Source organism: Ovis aries, chromosome 1 (assembly GCF_016772045.2).
Source record: "Ovis aries strain OAR_USU_Benz2616 breed Rambouillet chromosome 1, ARS-UI_Ramb_v3.0, whole genome shotgun sequence".
Lineage (NCBI taxonomy): Eukaryota > Metazoa > Chordata > Mammalia > Artiodactyla > Bovidae > Ovis > Ovis aries.
Window position 1 is genome coordinate 261,521,404 of NC_056054.1, and position 20,551 is coordinate 261,541,954.

The window sequence follows — 20,551 nt, forward strand, 5'->3', positions numbered from 1 at the left end:
AGTAACTCAGTGACTACACACATAATGCACGGAACAAATTTCTATCCATCAGTCAATTCACTGGAGCCTATGAATCCAGCCATACAAACCGAAAGAAAACACTGATACCACGTTTAATCTAAAACAGCGTCAACTCGAAGCATATACATTCTTCATTACAGTGCGCGAATACATGGAGACCCGATTCGTTATCCAGAAGGAGCTGTGCGCAGGAGAGCCTGGCGCCCCCTGGCCCGAGGAAGCCCACGCCCTACCTGAGATGAGTGACACGGTGTCTTTCTCCCATGAGACCACGGCGATGTAGGCCTCCACCGAGGAGGGGATAATGCACTTGAAGACCGCGACATTGCCTCTCATGGTTTTCTGGTCCTCCACACGGACTGTATAGGGCTCCCGTAAAACTGGAAGGTAAGAAGAGGACCCTGGTCACACACACAGGCTCATTCTCAGACGATCTCATCTGAATATACTCACTGTATCTTTCACATATCAACTGCATCAAGTATAATATTTACTGGAAAAAAAATTAAGAAACCTGTATTTCATGTCTTAAAAGACTTTCAGTCTCTTAATAATAAACTACATTAAGAACTAAAGGGCATGTGTATATCTAAGAACAGTTTATCTTAATTGAGTTGTTTGCCACACTGATTGTTAAACACATCAAGGGAATCTTTTCAAGAAGGGTGGTTGATCCCTAGAAATTATTAAAGATACACCCATAGTGTAAAGACTTCTTAAATAAATTCTCTGTAAGAATTATATTCTTAAATATATATTACTGTCACACACAAAATAAAACCATTATTGAAAGTATCCTTCCCTGGCCTCTTATGGAAAGACGTTGCTTTTTTTTTTTTTTTTTTTCGAAGCCAAGAAAAAAAGGTAGATATTTGTTTAATCTCACAATTGTTTCCCATTGTGGAATTAAATGGAATTAAAAGTAATGGGAGAAATCACAAATAATGATTGAAATATTAAACAAGATATAGGTAGTATCCTTTCAGTTGAAATTGACAGCATGTACAATTACTTACTTGACTGAGACAGTAAGAAATTATATTATTTCATGAAACTGGAGTCTGGAATTGCCAAGCATTGACATAATCCAGTGAGCCCAGCTCCTTTTCTTTGTGATTAGTATATCCTCACCCACCTATGTTGGCTTCATCCTTCAGCAAATTCCTCTGGTGTTGGGAAGATGAATATAGTAGGTCAAAGTTTCATAGCTGCAAACCCTCTTATCTTTAACCCCCAGAAAGCAAAGGCTGTGTGCTACCATTATATCAGAAAACATAACCGAGGAGAAGCAGGAGTGAGGGAAAATGAGAGTGAGGCAGCAACGGCTGCTGCTGCTAAGTTGCGTCAGTCGTGTCCGACTCCGTGCGACCCCATAGAGGGCAGCCCACCAGGCTCCCCCGTCCCTGGGATTCTCCAGGCAAGAACACTGGAGTGGGTTGCCATTTCCTTCTCCAATGCATGAAAGTGAAAAGTGAAAGGGGAGTCGCTCAGTCATGTCTGACTCAGCGACCCCATGGACTGCAGCCTACCAGGCTCCTCCGTCCATGGGATTTTCCAGGCAAGAGTACTGGAGTGGGGTGCCATTGCCTTCTCCTAGGCAGCAATGGAAGAAGCGTCAATTATCAAGCTGACTTTTGCTTGGTATCAAGCGTCACTGATTGCTTGACTTTTTCGTACACTTGACCCACCAAGAGGTTACAGACACATTTATATCTCAGGATTGGCCTTCAAGACAGAAGGATCTTAAGAGGATTTACCTGCTGCTTCTCTCAAGGGTCAAAGGATTACCCAGCATAGGGGAAATTCCCCTAAACTTCCAGGCTGTACACATGTGTTACTGAGCAAGTCCCACGTCATCTCATGCTTCCACATCCACAGGGAAGACCGAGTTCTGTGTGGATCTGTATATTCCTTTTGGGCGGTCAGGGACTCCTGCCCACTCTCAGCGGGTGCTCTGTGAGATCCTCTGCATCTGAAGAGGTATTCCTGACGCATGCGTGGAGAGAGGAGTACGCCCCCTCCACCTGCTCCTCCGCCATATTGTCTTCCTCCGAGATAGCCATTGCTAAGTTTCTCACGTTGTCTACCAGAAAAATATTTATGACAATACCAGAATAATATCTGTGTGTACACAGATGTGTGTACATGTGGACTTTCAAAAATTCACACAAACGGTAATATATAAAAATAGGAGCCTTGCTTTTTTTCCCCTTAACTTAATCCAGTCTTCCTATGTTCTGTTAAACATCTGCCTAAGAGTCCGTTGACAAGGTATATCATAATGGCTTTAAATAATTCTCCCTGAATGAATATGTAAAGTTGTTTTTAGTTATTTACTGTTATGAATAACTGATCATGAACATTAGTATGCATTTATCTTGGTTGGTTGGTTTTGGAGCATATTATTATCAACAATTCCTAGAATTAGAATTGCTGGGCCAAAATGTGTTTATATTTTTAATTTTGAAAATTTTCCTCTTTAAAGGTTCTGTTATTTACCTTCCTTTCAACAGTGTGAAGGAGTTCACCACATGCTCACCAATAATGGGTGTTAACCAACTTGTTTGTTAAGAAAAAGTATCTTGTTTAGATGTGTATTTATCAATTATTAATTATGGCATTGCGTATTTGTTGTTAATTATAAGTGATGTTGAGCCAATTAAGCTAGCATTTTCTCCTTTCTGCAGCAATTTTTCTTCTACAAACAACACCTGGATCTTTTCTTGCGCTCTGTCCTTCTCCTTGTTCCCTCAAATGCAATCAGTTGCATGGCCTGCGGATTGTCTCCCACACTCCTGCTGCTCCCCTAGTTCAAGTGTTCATGATCTTTCACTGGATAATGGTAGTGGCAGGAGGAGATGGTGTTCATTTAGTTTCCTGGATTCCTTCTTATTGTGTTAACTTAGTCGTAGCACTTCTCGTGTGTCTTTATTTCAAGCAGTCTGTCCATTCAGTTATCTTCTAGTTAAGGCAGATTAGAAGAAGTTTCAAGTGATATGTGTGGGTAGGTATATATATATGGTGTGAAGAAATGAATAGGACCAAAGACACTTAAAGGCATAACCTTGTTTATGAGAAATTATTATTTGCTGGCTCTTGAAGGCAAAAGAACAAAATCTGTGAATATCTGTAATTGAATCTTGATACTGTTTTCTTCCTTTTTCAGAGTGTTTACTTACTGATTCTTCAAATGATTTTTTTAAAGTTTCAAAACTAAAAGGTTATAAGTCTTAAAAACTCTAAATGTTTAGAGCTTTGCTGAACTTTTAAATGTTATAATCTATAAAGCATTTAATAAATTTTCTCATTACTGTACATGAAAAGAAAACCAGTTTATCTAACCTCTAAATGTACCCAGATGTGAGTAGTTTTTGTTCATTTTGCTTTGTTTTCTTAACATTGGAGTATAGTTGATTAACAATCTTTTATTACTTTCAAGTGCACAACAAAGAGGCTCAGCCAAAAATATGCATGAATCTATTTTTTTTCAAATTCTTTTCCCAGTTATGCTGTTATAGAATATTGAGGAGAGTTCCCTTTGCTATACAGTAGGTCCTTGTTGGTTATCCATGGATAGACCTAAAGATTGTCATACTGAGTAAGTCAGAGAGAAAGGGAAATATCATATGATGATGCTTGTAGTGGAATCTAATTAAGAAAATGATACAAGTGAAAGTGAAAATGTTAGTTGCTCAGTTTCATGTCTGACTCTTTGCAACTCCATGGACTGTAGCCTCGCAGTCTCCTCTATCCATGGAATTCTCCAGGCAAGAATACTAGAGTGGGTTGCCATTCCCTTCCCTAGGGGATCTTCCTCACACAAGGATGGAACTCACTTCTCCTGCATTGGTAGGCAGATTTTTACTGAGCCACCTGGAAAGCAGCCATACCACTACATTTTTTTTAAAAAAAGGGAAGTAGTTTCTTAAACTGGAGTTATAATGATAGGAAACTTCCATGTCCTGTGAGGAACAAGGAAAAAAATTTCAGACTATGAACAGAAAGAATTTTTTAAAAAATCAAAAAAGGCAACCTCTCCTGGGAATCCTTAAAACTATGTGATAATTATAATAACTCTTTGCAAGTGAATTTCTGACAGTGGCAAAGCAGTTTGGGAAATGATGGTTCTGCTTCCTGTCACTTAGGCAAGGATGCTGATAATGGAGCCTGACCAGGCACTCCCAACAACAGACATGGCCCAGTGAAAGCTCAGGGGACTTCCACAAGCTAGCTGTCTAGGCCAGAAGAAGGGGTGCTGGGGGCCAGTGCCCACCCTGCAAGCCCAACTGCCCAGGTTCAAATCCAGGCCCTACCACTTTACAGTGAGCAAGTTCTCTTCATATCCATTTAATGATAATTTTGATAAAAAATATCTACCAAGTAAGTCAATGGTGATGACTCAAACAGTTAATGTTGATAAAGCTCCCAGAACCGTGCCTGCTGTGAAGAGTTTGGATAAAGCTACTTGGATCCACACCATCTCCCATCTGTCCAGAAGACCCCTGCCTCCAGGATAAGGAGACTTCAGTGTGTCTAATCCAGGTTATGCCTCCTTCCACGTCTGTAAACCTGGGTGAAAGCCTTACTTCTCCAGAGTTTTATTTCCTCACATTTAAAATGAGGGGGTTGGGATAGCAAGATTCAAATTCTGAATTCTGTGAAGTCTATGATTTTTCTAAGATATCTATAGAGACAACTTATCTTACCCTTCAATTAGCTCTCTTAAAGTTTTAGTCATTTATTGGACAAGTCTGAGTCAAGAAAACTGGCCAGGAAATTAACTTCAAAAGAAATAAATATACTGACAGCTTTGAGAATGAGTGTGAAGGGAAATCTCCTAATAGGCAGTTGTAAGCAATGCTCTAGAAGAAGCGCTTTTAAGATTAGTGCTAGCTCTGCGATATGCTAAGGCTTTTAGTATTAGAGTGTCATTATCAGGGCTTCTCTGGTGGCTCAGTGGTAGAGAATCCACCTGCCAAGCCAAAGATGAGGGTTTGATCCCTGGGTCGGGAAGATGTCCTGCAGAAGGAAATGGCAACCCACTCCAGTATTCTTGCCTGGGAAATCTCATGGACAGAGGAGCCTGGAGGGCTCTAGTCCATGGAGTCCCAAGAGTCAGACGTGGCTTAGTGACAACAACAGTAAAAGTCATTATTAAGAGAATTCACAAGAGGATAGCTCCCAGTCTTGCTTTTTAGTATTAACATTTAATATTTTCCTAACTTGAGAATTTTTTCATTCCTATCCCAAACCAGAGAGATTGTCAGAAGCTTAGGCATCTTCTGCACTCTTTGTGTGGTGTGATGTGATGGTCCAGGTGGTAGTGCCACACCTGCAGGGGGTTCACTGGGCAATCATTCAGAGTACCCGAGGGCCTGACCTCAGAAATGTCACTGCTATACACAGGGTAGGAAACTGACTTTGTACAGAAAAACGCCTTGATAAATAGCCCTCTTGGAAGAGAGGAAGTCTAAAATCATAAATTGGAAAGAGACAACAGATGAATTCATCAAACTCATCAATGAATGAGAATCTGGTCTCAGTGGGAGAGTACAAGACAGAAAATAGGAAAATGAGCAGAGAACAGAAGAGAACGGGGGACTGGACAGGGTGGCAAAAAGCCCGCAGAAAGAATCCATTATCCCAAGTATGGGGTCACCTAAGAAGCTGTAAGAGTCAAATTTAAGTTTGGGTGTCTGCTGATGTCTGTTTCTAAACTGCAAAATCACTCCATCTCCCCAAAGCTTCAATAAACAAATGGCAACAAGTGGTGAACAAATGGTGGGGGAATTTCTAATGGAAATCAAGGAAAGGAGTCTCAGACAGGAAAGGGCAGGGACAAGGAACATGCCCAGGGAGAGATGGAAGGGTCTTCCCTCCAGGCATGCACTTATGCATGACGCTGCATTACTGGAACCACAACTTAAGAGTGACCAGCTGGGCACCTTCTCTGTTATTACCCACAGTCATCTCCTGGATCCCCTCGTTCATGGAACCCACATAGTACCATGGAGCGCCTTCTTCTCTGAGCTCGCCAGAGGCCTCACTAGCATCACGACCACTGCAGCCTTCACAGTTTACAATTTCTGTGATTCTGCCTCCTCCCCATATCCCAAGCCAGACCCAGGGATGTACCTTTTCAAAGCAGGGACGTAACTATGGTGCATTGAAGCCCATCCAGCTCAGAGAGAATGGGACATGGAAGGAAATTCTCCACTCCCCTCACTAGATTATTCACTCCGCAAGCACAGACCATGCATCCAGTCTTTTACAAAACTATCTTAGAACATTTAACAATGCTTGGCATACACTAAGGCATTTCTACTAACTACTTGATGAATTAATATAGAAAAAAACAGAGCTTCCCTTTTGAAAGTCTTTCTAACCTTACTGTAGATAATACATGCATTAACATTTGAATGTATAGCCATTATCTATTGTTTCAAAAAAAGTGACTTGGGTTTTCATTAGAGAGCTCTGTCATATTAATGGAAATATGTTTGTTTCTGGGGAGACCATAATTTACAAGGTCATGCTTATCTATTGGGACATACCTCTTATGGTAGAATAAAATTCTTCTGAGGACATCATAACCCTCCCAAGAGATTTGTGTAGAGTCGGACACGACTGAGCGACTTCACTTTCACTTTTCACTTTCATGCATTGGAGAAGGAAATGGCAACCCACTCCAGTGTTCTTGCCTGGAAAATCCCAGGGACAGGGGAGCCTGGTGGGCTGCCGTCTCTGGGGTCGCACAGAGTCGGACACAACTGTCGCAACTTAGCAGCATCAGCAGCAGTCTTCAATCTACATCCAACTACCGCTAACCATGGTCATTCTTAAATATCTGCACCAGATTGGTTCTTGGACCCCAACCTCTGCAGATACCACATTCCATGGATGCTCAAATCTCTTATATATTGATAATATGACATAGTACACTCAGCCCTCCCCATCTGAAGATCTGGAACCCAAGTATACTGAGGGTTGACTGTATAACAGAAACTAGGCAAGAAACCCAAAACTGGCAAAAAGTAATTATTGCTTTAAACATGATTGGTGTGTCCTTTACAAGGTGGTGTTACTCAAGTATTGTGCTTTGTGTCCTAGGTTGGGATCTTCCCAGGAGCAGACCCTGAGAAGAGGGAAATTCTGAACATAACTTATACCTCAGAGCCACTCCACCTCATGCCAGGAGCTAGGACTTTGTATTCTGACAGCCTGGGGCTGGTTCCAAGGGCCCAAGAGCATTGCATTACCAGGCCCTTTCCACTCTCTGTGTTCAGGAGTGCCAGGGCATATGCAGTGCTCTGAAAACTGTAAATCCAAGTTCTCAGCCACAAGCCTGAAGACCTGGGGGATCTGACTCTCAACAGCATCCACTACAGTCAGTTCAGTGTCCCTTGGTCACTCTACAAGCTGTAAAATCCTTCCCTAAAATGTAATATCATAGCAGGGTCAGAGAGAGAGGATCTATAGTGATATGACTTTGGGGCAAAACCAGGCACATACACGGAGCAAGGGACCACACAGCTAATGTGCGTTAATCCAACCCTCAATGTTAGAATTCATTCTTTAAAGTGGAAAACCCTTTAAATGCAAATAATTAGTAAATAAGGAAGAACCCCATACCCTTCATTAATCTATGAAGATTAATTTAACCACAGGGGGCCAGCTACATAATTTGTGGGGCCTAGAGCAAGATGAAAATCCAAGGCCCTTATTTAGAAAGAAGGGAAAAGTTAAACATATGAATAAAATAAGAGCTTCCCAGGTGGCTGATAATAATCCACCTGCCAATGCAGCAGATGTAGGTTCAATCCCTGGGTCAGGAAGATCCCCTGGAGAAGGAAATGGCAACCCATCCCAGTATTCTTGCCTGGAAAATTCCATGGACAGAGGAGCCTGGCAGGCTATAGTCAACGGGTTCACAAGGAGTTAGATATGACTTAGTGACTAAACAACATTAATAAAATATAAAACGCTTTCTTTCTTCTATGGTCTTGCGCTCAACTTTTTTTCTACTTACTTTGCACTCGCTGGGATGCAGGGATCATTGATGGTCAAGTAAAGATGCTTATAGGCTCCCAGAACCCACTCCATGACTCAGCACACACAGCCCACCAGCTGCAGGGCCAGCTTCCTGCCAGTTGTTGGGTTGAGGCACCATGTCACAGCCAGGGATGAGAAAGGTAATCTCCCCTTCCCATACCCATGGTGCCCCAACCCACAGTGGAAAAATGATGCCTAAGGGACTGCAATCTCAGTGTCTGGACACTCTTGGTTTCTGGATGGGAGGTGGACAAGAGGCTCACCCTCAGCGAGTTACTTGCTAATGCACTGTGGTGCTGCCTGCTGGGGCAGAGACAGGCTCCATCACACTTCAGAGTGTATGCACTCACTCCACCCACACTTGTCCAGGCTTCCACCAGGAGGCAGGATTCCAGTGTTTGCTTGACAGGGCAATGAGGAAGAGGTTGGGAAAGGTTCAGCATACCAGGGATCACAGGGGCAGCAAGGGTCATTGGGTGTGGCTAGGGAGGTGGAGGCAAAATGGGGACTGGGGCACCAAGAACTTCAGGAGAGGTGGCTGAGAACCCATCCCAGAGGGTGGCAAGGGGTGGGACCCTACAAAAGCTGAAACATAGCTTAAACTCCCTACAAGCCTCAGGAGCATGTCCCATGGCCCCAAAACACTTCCCCCAGAAATGGAAAGAGAAAAACATTTATATTTCAAGACAGCAACAGCAGAGCTCTAAGCTTGAGGACAAGGCCCTCAGAACCGGGCCCTGTGTGGCTGGCCCCATCCCGTGAAGTCAGCCCTGATCCCAATATGTCTATGAAAGAATCAGAGGATGGTGGAAGATGGGGTAGAGGGGATTAAGGAGAAAGTTTGGAGAACTGAACATTGCCAAGGAAGGCAGGTCCTTTCCTGAAGGCTGGATTCAGACTACTCCTAACCCCTTTGATCCCTGGGTCTGAAGAGGCAAAACACAAACAAATGCCCCTGTGTTGGATTTCTTGGGAACACCAGAGGACTTTGGGAGGTAGAAGGGGTTGTGCCTGATGTCTTTCCTGTTGGGGAAATGGTTATCAGAGGTACAATGTAACCCTAAGGCACTGTATCACTTTTATGAAAATTGGGTTTTTTTTTCCTTCTATTTTGTAGCTGATTACCTAAATTGGGAGATGCCTCAAATTATCAGTTACATATAGTACACACCCTCATGTCAAGCAGTGCTCAGGGAGTAAGGAAATCCCCACACTGTATAGAATAATTAGCTGAAGAAAAGAAGAAAATTCACATGACAGAACAACTAGAAGAAAACAGTCAGACTATGCATGGGTCTGAAAATGACCAACAGTAACAGGAGTCTAGGGAATCAGGGAACCTGAGCCTTGAGTTGGCCCTGAAGGACCGGAGGGACTTAGGAGGCAGAGAGGAAATAGGCAGCAAAGAAAAGGTGAGAATGAGCACAAAATGTTCTGGAGACTGTGAGATACCAGCCCAGCGCTGTTTAGCTAAACTGCCCTCCCAACCACAACCCCTGCAAACAGCCAACAACAGGTTCACAGAGGCTTCTATTTCCTTCATCTGAAGATGGAAAAAGCATCTACTCCACATGGTTGTGCAGCTTAGAGGACTCTGCACAATGTCTAGCACACAATCTATTTATTGAGTCTCTCTGACTGCTGGTGGGAGAAGCCTGTTTGAGCTGCCTTGAGTTGAAACAGAAAACATTTTCTGAAGAGAGTAAGAGCTCTGGTACCTGCAAGTGGGCCTTAGGAAGAGTATCACAGCCTGTATCGCTTGATCCAGACTTCATCCTTCTCTATTCCCACAAATAGTCTTCCTCTCCTTTTCTGGGTCACATGGATGATGAAACGTTATCTACCCCACATTCTCGAAATCTCTCTCTCAAGATTTCAGTTTCAATTTCAGAGGACACAGGAACTAATAGACTAACTTGGTTAACCGCCCTCGCTTAGTACAATCATCTGTTACCAGGGATTCAGGACCATTTTCTATAATGATGATGCAAGAGACAATTAAGGGGGTTATTGTGGGCTGGGCAGAGAGGTATAGAGATGCCCACCATATGAGCAGTTATTACTAGCTTCTGTTATGTGAACATCAAGACAACTCTAATACATCGGAAATGTGCTATCACTGGCTTTTTCTTAAAACAACTTTGTATGAGATAATTGACTTTCTGCAAGCTGCATGGGGCTTCCCTGGTGGCTCAGTGGTAAAGAATCTGCCTGTAATGTAGGAGACTCAGGTTCAACCCCTGGGTTGGGAAGATCCCCGGGAGGAGGACATGGCATCCCACTGTAGTACTCTTGTCTGGAGAATCCCACAGACTGAGAAGCCTGGTGGGCTTCAATCCATAGCATGGCAAAGAGTCAGACAGGACTGAAGCAGCTGAGCACACACACAGGCTGCACGTTTGTTGATGTTTTACCATATGTATACACCTACAAAGTCACTACCATAACCAAGATAAAAACAAATCCGTCATCCAAAAGTTGACTTATTTTCCCATGTAATCCCTCCTTCCCATCCTCTTTACAGGCAACCATTATTGAAGATTAGTCTGCATGTTTTCAGAATTTTATGTAAATGAAATCATATGGGACATATATTCTCACCTGGCTTCTTCTATTCAGTATAACTATTTTGAGATTCCTCCCTGCTATTGTCTTATGAATAATTCATTATTTTGCATTCCCTTGTGTGGATAAATAACAATTTGGTTACTCATTTATCAAATAAGGCTGCTGTGAACATTCTTTTAAAACTCTTTGTGCTTTGCGTAAATACCTAAGTATCAAATGGATGGGATATATATAACAGCTTTGAAGAAACTATCAAATTGTTATTCCTAAGAGCCTGTATTATTTATATTCCCACCATGAATTTCTGATAGAGCTAGGTGCTGTGTATTCTCACTTACACTTGGTCTGGTCATTGTTTTTAATTTTAAATATACAGAGTATCTATATGGGGGGTCCCCAACATCTGGAACACAGACCACTGCCTCCTATCAGGTCAGCCATGTCATTAGATTAGATATAAAGTGCACAATAAATGTAAATGTGCTTGAGTCATCTCAACTACCTCTCCTAGGTCCTTTGAAATTTCAACAAAAATTTTAGAATCAACTCATTAGTTTATATTTGTTATAAAGAAAGGCCACTGGGTTTTCACTTGGGTTGTATAGATTCTATAGATCATTTTGGAGAGAAAGGACATTGAACAATACCATATTCTCTGACTCAACAAAACAGCTTTTTCTCTCCTTTCACTTTTCTCAGAACTATTTTGTAATTTTTAGTGTGTCTTTCACACTTAACATTATGCTTATTCCTAAGTATTCCTAGGTTTTGGTGCTATTATACAGAGCATATTTTTTTCTATTTGCAATCTGACTGTGTGTGTTTTGTGTGTTTGTGTGTGTGTTGGTCTTATATACCACCATATTGATAAACTAACTCACTTACTGGTTCCAAAGATGTTGTACTAAATATGCCAGCAAATTTAGAAAACTCAGCAGTGGCCACAGGACTAGAAAAAGTCAGTTTTCATTCCAATCCCAAAGAAAGGCAATGCCAAGGAATGTTCAAACTACTGCAAAATTGCACTCATCTCACATGCTAGTAAAGTAATACTCAAAATTCTCCAAGTCAAGCTTCAACAGTATATGAACCATGAGCTTCCAGATGTTCAAGCTGGATTTAGAAAAGGCAGAGGAACCAGGGATCAAATTGCCAACATCTGTTGGATCATGGAAAAAGCAAGAGAGTTCCAGAAAAATATCTACTTCTGCTTCATTGACAATGCTAAAGCCTTTGACTGTGTGGATCACAACAAGCAGGAAAATTCTTAGAGATGGGAATACCAGACCACTTTACCTGCCTCCTGAGAAATTTGAATGCAGGTCAAGAAGCAATAGTGAAAAGTGGACATGGAAAAACGGAATGGTTCTAAATTGGGAAGGGGGTACATCAAGGCTGTATATTGTCACGCTGCTTATTTAACTTCTATGCAGAGTACATTGGAGAAGGCAATGGCACCCCACTCCAGTACTCTTGCCTGGAAAATCCCATGGACGGAGGAGTCTGGTAGGCTGCAGTCCATGAGGTCGCTAAGAGTCGGACACGACTGAGTGACTTCACTTTCCCTTTTCACTTTCATGCATTGGAGAAGGAAATGGCAAACCACTCCAGTGTTCTTGCCTGGAGAATCCCAGGGATGGGGGAGTTTGGTGGGCTGCCATCCATGTGGTTGCACAGAGTCGGACATGACTGAAGCAACTTAGCAGCAGCAGCAGTGGCGGCAGAGTACATCATGTGAAATGCCGGGCTGGATAAAGTTCAAGCTGGAATCAAGATTGTCATGAGAAATATCAATAACCTCAGATATGCAGATGACACCACCCTTATGGAAGAGAACAAATAGGAACTAGAAAGCCTCTTGATGAAAGTGAAAGAAGAGAGTGAAAAAGCTGGCTTAAAACTCAACATTCAAAAACAAAGATTATGGCATCTGGTCCCATCAGTTTAGTTCAGTCGCTCAGTTGTGTCCAACTTTTTGCGACCCCATGAATTGCAGCAAGCCAGGCCTCCCTGTCCATCACCAACTCCCGGAGTTTACCCAAACTTATGTCCATTGAGTCGGTGATGCCATCCAGCCATCTCATCCTCTGCTGTCCCCTTCTCCTCCTGCCTCACAATCCCTCCCAGCATCAGGATCTTTTCCAATGAGTCAACTCTTCACATGAAGTGGCCAAAGTATTGGAGTTTCAGCTTCAGCATCAGTCTTTCCAAAGAACACCCAGGACTGATCTCCTTTAGGATGGACTGGTTGGATCTCCTTGCAGTCCAAGGGACTCTCAAGAGTCTTATCCAACACCACAGTTCAAAAACATCAATTCTTGGGCGCTCAGCTTTCTTCACAGTCCAACTCTCACATCCATACATGACCACTGGAAAAACCATAGCCTTGACTAGACGAATATATATATATATATATATATATATATATATAAAAGCAATCTCTCTCATTCCTGATAATTTGTCTTTGCTCTCATTTGCTCTTCAGTCTAGTCAGCTTATCAATGTATTGATTTTACTGATCTTTCTCAAAGAAACAACTTTTTGCTTCATAGATTTCCCCCATTTTATAATACATTATTTTCCACTCTGATCTTTATTATTTTCTTTTTGCTTATATTGGTTTTAATGTATTCATTTTTCTGAAGTTAAGATCATTTTTTAGTGATTGCTATTTGAGATCATTTTTCATTGCTAATGTAAGTTTTTAGAACTTATTTTTCCCCCTAAACATTGTTTTAGTGGCATTCCTCAAATTATTAGATACTGTACTTTCATTTTTATACAGTTCAAAATACTTTCTCATTTATCATTTGTTTTTTTATTTGACACCATTTAGAAGCATGTTATTTTAGTATCCAAATATTTGGAGACTTCCCAGAGATCTTAGTGATTCTAATTTACTTCCATTGTAGTCAAAGAACATACTTCATATGACTAATATTTTTAGAAATTCATCTGAAATTTGTTTCATTCATACTATGATTTTAGTAAATATCTGTGTGTTCTTAAAGAGAATGTGTATTGTGCTATCCTTAGATGGAATGTTCTATATTTAAATGTCAATTGGGTCAAGTTGATTAGCAGTGTCATATAAGTATTCTTTGTTCTTGCTCATTTTCTGTCTTTTTCTGCCAGTTATTAACAGAGGATTATTAAAATCTCCAGCTATAAATATTGACTTGCCTATTTCTTCTGCCAGCTCTAACAATTTTTACTTCATGTATTTTGAAGTTATCTTATAGGTAAATAAAATTTATAATAGTCATACTCAACTAACTGACCTTTTTTACATAATGACCCTCTTTAGCCTTGGTAATATTCTTTGCTCTGAAATATACTTTGATATTAACATAGTTACTCCAGCTTTCTTTTGATATTTTCTTTTAATTAGATTGATATGTTTGATGATTTGATTTTTGTCTGTGTGCTCTTGTTGTTTCAGATAAAGGGTAAATTTGGTCTCTGCTATTCCATTTCAGCTATAAGCAGAAGCCCCAGTCAAATGTTATTAACCACAGTCTACTAAGGAGAAAATAGTCACTAGAAATTTTTTGACTTGCCCAAGGTCATATAGCTGATAACTATTTGCTAAGTAGAAATACAGCATGGGCAGAGAAGCAGTGCTTCACATAACCCATCTGCATTTCAGTCCCTAGGACAAAGGGACAAGAAAGTGTTTTATGTGAAGGAGAACTAGGACAGCTGATTAAGAAGACATGATGGATGAAACTTCCTTGTTTTGCTGACAGTCAAACCTAAGACAAAGTCAGTGAAAACTGTTAAGAATAAGAATTCCTTGTACTTACAAAGGAGAGATTATGAGACCATTTACCTAATGGATTATTCCAGAAAATCCCAGTGTCAATCTAGAGGGACACTCAGACATTTAGGATGACCCGATACACAGGAAATCAGTCCTGAATATTCATTGGAAGGACTGATGCTGAAGCTGAAACTCCAATATTTTGGCCACCTAATGTGAAGAACTGATTCATTAGAAGAGACCCCGATGCTGGGAAAGATTAAAGGCTGGAGGAAAAGGGGACGACAGAGGATGAGATGGTTGTATGGCATCACTGACTCGATGGACATGAATTTGAGCAAGCTCCGGGAGCTGGTGATGGGACAGGGAAGCCCGGTGTGCTGGGGTCCACAGGGTCCCAAAGAGTCGGACAAGACTGAGCAACTGAACTGAACTGAACTGATTCGCAGGCAGGTCCCCCTGAGTCAAAGCTCATCCTGCTCAGATCTGCTACACAGTCATCTCTGTGGAACATACGTATCCCTCCCCTGCCCTTCTGAACAGCATCGACATAAAAATGGTGACACCAGACTGTCCAACAGCCAGTTAACAATCTAACAGACTATTACCACCATTGTGCATCCACGCTCAGTCATTCAGTCATGTCTGCCTCTTTGCAACCCCCCTGGACTGTAGCCTGCCAGACTCCTCTGTCCTTGGGATTTCCCAGGCAAGAACATTTTAGTGGGTTTCCACTTCCTCCTCCAGAGGATACTGCTGACTCAGTAATCAAACCCATGTCTCCTGCATCTCCTGAATTAGCAAGTGCATCCTTCACCAGGTATCACCTTCTGTACCATAATGTGTTCGTAATAAGTGAGAAAGGAAATCTCATTTGGACAACAAAACGCCCATCTTGTAAGTTCAAACTGACACAGACATCATGTGCTTCTGTGGCTTCAGATGTCAAGAATACCAGCGCACAAACAGCCATCATGTAACTCCCTGGAAGTGGGAACATAGCTTAGATGCCGGATAAGATGATGGAATTTCCATCCCTGTAAAACCTACATGGTAGTGCAAAAACAATCAGTCCTGTGACAAATGTAGAGAATAGCAGTTAAAACAGAAGTAAGCATTTAATTCTTTCATCTGACAGGAAACCCAAGACAGAAGTAGATTAACACAGACAAGTACAGCTGTTTGAAGTTCCAGATTTTACTCTAAGTGGTACTTTGTAGTTTATAAATACATTTTTATGACACATCATTAAACTTGTTAGCCTGCCAGGTAAAAGGCCTTCGCTATGTCTCCCTATTTGTCAGGTTTAGAAGTTGCTATACAAATTTCATTTGCTTCATTTTAATTATTTGGGATATCAATTTTTCATATCTTTTGATTAAAGCCAATTTTTCTTCCTTTCTGAAGTGCATTTTTGTGCACATCTTGGAATTCACGAGCGTGTCATGGAGATCAAAATATAGCCGGGAAATGAGTAGCTAGCAGGATGAGTCAGTCTAATGTCTGATTGCTCACATCAAAGAGATCATACGCAGAAATTCAGAAACATTTCACATTGTGCTCATGTTATGATGTCTTCAAATCTCACCTTCACACTTGCTGCAGAAATTATTACAAAGTTCTCCCAGCTATCTGGTGTGTAAGACAATCATCAAAGTCACATTCTCATCTATTCGTCATTATGCTGTGCCAGACTGCCATAGAATTTGAAAGGCTAGGCTTCAAAAACAAAAAGAAAACACTGCTTGGTAACTGGAGTCTAGCTGTGTGTGTGTTTTTCCGGGCTTGATTATACCTATAGAATGACACAATATGTCCTGTCTGTACAACTTCTGATGTCTGTGAACCTCAGGCTATATTCCTGGTTTGGCTGGTAGCTATGACAATTTAAAAAAATATATAGTATGATGTTGAAAGGAACATTATCAATTCAGGGTTAATTTACTGATAACATTCCAGCAACATGTGATGCAGTCAAAACTGTTTAAAGAGCCTTTTGTATTTCACATGAAATATAAGAATATTAGACTAATGCTGTTTCACTGACAATAAACATTGATGCTATGGCTTTATTCCAGTTAAGTTCCTTGTCCTCTTGTCTTGCTATCCTCTACCTCCACCCTCTGCCTCTTGAGAGAGTCATTTCCTGGGCAGGTTGATAAGAAGTCTAGGGGTCCCCAAGGAGAGAGGGGTCTGGAATTCTCAAGGAGGAAGAAAGGACAAACTTTTTTCTTCTCTGCATTCCTTAGGATTATATAACAACAATGTATTCTGCCTGCGGACAGTCTCTGGATTAAACCTTCTGGCTAATTCTGTAAATTATGGGAGGAGACCTGCTCTTTACAAGGATTATATAACAACAATGTATTCTGTCTGAGGACAGTCTCTGGATTAAACCTTCTGGCTAATTCTGTAAATTATGGGAGGAGACCTGCTCTTTACAAGGATTATATAACAACAATGTATTCTGTCTGAGGACAGTCTCTGGATTAAACCTTCTGGCTAATTCTGTTATCTTAAAATGTAAATTATGGGAGTAGGTCTGGTAAGGTCTTTACAATATCCAGACATTCTTTGGATTTACTGGAGAGTATATAATTTCATTGCTAACACTAACAAGTGGGTACTCTTTCTACCCTCTTCTGATGCCTATGTCAGAAGCTTTCTCTATCTCCTTTATACTTTAATAAAACTTTATTACACAAAAGCTCTGAGCGATCAAGCCTTGTCTCTGGCCCCGATTGAATTCTTCTCCTCCAGGGGCCAAGAATCCCGGCGTTGTGATTCAACAACAACCTTTCACTCTGAGAGAGAGTGTGGGGGAAGGAGCAGAAAGGGGAATGGGGAACAATGACTTGGAGACACTCAAGTTTCAGTTACTGTATCAGTTGGTCAAAATACAAGTCTAGGTTATCATTTTGACTTTTGCAACTTGATATCACTAATTCAAGTTTTAGTTCCAGCAACATAGGCACTCCAAACTCTGAAAAAGATGCTCTGACATCTCAAAGCAGCCATCAGTATCACACTGAACTGATGAAAAGGTTTTCATCGATTCTTGGCTGGCATTTTTTCTCTCCTCAGTTTTTTACACGTACTCAGCAAATTTCATAGTGCCTAGAACAGAGGCCAACTTTCATTGTAAACTCTGACTCAAATTTATTTATTTGTCCATTGTCTGACTCTTTCATTAGGATTATGTCCATGTAAACACACGCAAGGCCTTTTTTCCCCATCTACTCCCTGTACCTGAAACAGAGCCTGATTCACTACAGGAGCTCAAGGACTATTTGTTGAGTGACTACATTAAAACTGACCCAAGAGCTGCACAGCAAACATAATGCCACAGAAGGATTTTCCCCATTTCCACAGTGTTTGCTGATTTATAGAAACAGAGTTGTCACGGTTTACAAATGCACTGAACACTTTTGCCTGCATGCATGCTAAGTTGCTTCAGTTGTGTCCAACTCTTTGTGACTCTGGACTGTAGCCCACCGGGCTCCTCTGTCCATGGAATTCTCCAGGCAAGAATACTAGAGTTGCCATGTTCTTCTCCAGGGGATCTTCCCAAGCCAGGGATCAAAACCACATCTTCTGCATTTCCTACATTGGCAGGTGGGTTCTTTACCTGAGAATCCCAAACACTTTTGACATACATGTTATTCAAACAGCAAAATGTTGAATCTCAAGAAAACTGTCTCATAAAAACAAGAAGCTAAAGGTGATATTTACAGTATTCATGTGTTTGTTTCACTGGGAGAAAGAACCATTAATTTTTCTAGCAATTAATTAAAACTAAAACGATTAATTCCAGCGTTTTCATTTAAGGCACTTTGACATCTCAAAGCATCCATCAAAATAATGAACTAATGACAGGATTTTCACCAGTTCCCAGCTGATGGCATCCTAGTACTTATCATTGCCCTCCCAGACCCCCAGCAGGCAGAGAAGGGATAAAGTTGGAGGAGCTGTACTCACCAGCCTTGATGTGGACATCCTGACTTCTAATTTTCCCTGAAGGATTTTCAGCTGTGCAATAGTAAGTATTATCATGGATTAAGGTACTAAAGCTTGAAGGAGGGAAGGGGAAAATCTGGAGAGTGCCGTTGGGGTGGACGTGGCGGATTCCGGGGACATCGTAGATCTCCTCGCCCGTCGCTAGGTACCATCTGAGAGACACAGGAGGGATCCCTGCTGCGGGGCAGGGCACCAGGGTCCCCGTGGTGCTCGCAAACACTACCTCTTGCAGAGATGCATTGACAAAGTAGAGGCTGGAGTGAAGGTCCTCACTGAAAACTGCAAGGAGACAACACAAGAGTGTGTCAGAAAAGTGCACCTTGTGCGCTTATCTTTCAACATAGAATATCAACATATTGACGGGTCAACCTGGCCACAAGAGGTTATTTGGAGAAATAGTCACAAGACTCGAAACTTAATCGTTCAAAATTGCTCAGCCTACCACAGAGAGGTACCAGCTTCATTTCACAGTTTGTTCACAAATTAAGTTGTGGATGTGCTCAGTGGTGTCCAACTCTGCAACCCCACGGACTGTAGCCCACCAGCTCCTCTGTCCATGGAATTTTTCAGGCAAGAATACTGGAGAGGGTTGCCATTTCTGACTCCAGGGGATCCTCCAGACCCAGGGATCCAACCCGTGTCTCCTGCATCTCCTGCATTGACAGGTGGGTTCTTTACCACTTTGTCACGTGGGAAGCACAACACAAATTAAGTTAACCTGGAACTTAAACTTTGAATAGGTGACTTTTCAGCCCCGTGTCCAGAGCCCTATTCTGTCTCCATGGTACTAACCACTATTGGAATTTATTTTGGGTTTTGTATTCATTTGTTGTTTGTTGACCTGTCTAGAATGTAAAGCTCAAGAAAGAAAGCCATAATTTGCTCACACTATTGCCTAGGGCACAGAACAAAACAAGCCATGGGGGTTTTATAAGGAGAAGCTACATGAGTGAATCACTAGATCCGGTTGCTAGAATCAAATTGCTCTGGTTGAAAGCGTACATTGAGAACTAATTTTGAATGAAATTAGTCACAAATTTTTAAAATTAAAATTGAAGATCTGGATGTAAAGCATTTTGGAAAGGCCAGTTTGTTTTCTGAAAATCCAATCCAATCAACAATGCGATTTTTTGTTTTTGTTGAAAATATGTTGCAATAGTAAAGAGAACTTTGACCAAAGCATCATTCAATTCCACCAGCCTATGGCAGATTCTGTTTCACTGACTCTTCTGGTCCATCCACCTACAGCCTATAGGGTTAAACTATGTCATAATATGCACACATGAAACAGGCAGTTGTTACAGACTCTGCTTCATACTCTTAACACTTTCATACACATAATGTCATGTTTCAGGCTTCATAAGTACAGATGACTCTGAACAACACTAATATGAACTGGGTGAGTCCGCTTATACACAGGCACTTTTCAATAGGAAATACTACAGTGTTATACCATCCTTGGTTGGTTGGATCTTTGGATATAGATGAACTGTGGACAGAGAGAGCAGACTGTAAGTTATAGGTGTATGCACATTTAATATAAGATGATTTTCTAAACTAGTTCCCTGACTCGGGTTGCTTCACTTGTTTCTGTTTTAATTCCTGCAAATAAAATGTCTGCAAAGGTTTCCAGGAATTTATTGAGAGACTACATTGTACTCATTGACAGCTGTGGAGTGTTCTCTCCATGAAGCAAAAAAAATCCAACTTCTAGAATCCAAAAATTAAACAAAAGATGTACAAGTGCAATGAAGACCCACTTCTCAGACATTTATGTTTCTGTGCGGCCTTCTAAAAACAAATGCATACTCTGTCACCAGTTCACAAGACAGTAAAGGAGCCCTGTGCTACGCTTAGTCACTCAGTCATGTCCGACTCTTTGTGACCCCAGGGACTACAGCCTGCCAAGCTCCTCTGTCCATAGGGATTCTCCAGGCAAGACTATTGAAGTGGGTTGCCATGCCCTTCTCCAGGGGATCGTCCCAATCCAGGGATTGAACCTAGGTCTCCCACATTGCAGGCAGAGCCTTTAACATTTGAGCCACCAGGGAAGCCCAAGAATATTAGAGTGGGTAGCCTATCCTTTCTCCAGGGGATCTTTCTGACACAGGAATCAAACCAGGGTTTCCT

The 20,551-nt window shown here is 41.4% G+C and overlaps 1 protein-coding gene across 1 annotated transcript in view; it reads right to left on the minus strand.

The window, feature by feature from the left end:
- DSCAM (DS cell adhesion molecule) overlaps positions 1 to 20,551 on the minus strand; it is an 827,097-nt gene that overhangs the window by 656,481 nt on the left and 150,065 nt on the right. The window contains exons 3-4 of the mRNA XM_042237343.2: positions 18,383 to 18,700; positions 255 to 401 (exon numbers count right to left, since the gene is read on the minus strand). Of these exons, the coding sequence (XP_042093277.2) occupies positions 255 to 401; positions 18,383 to 18,700 (465 nt within the window). The remainder of the gene's footprint in view (positions 1 to 254; positions 402 to 18,382; positions 18,701 to 20,551) is intronic.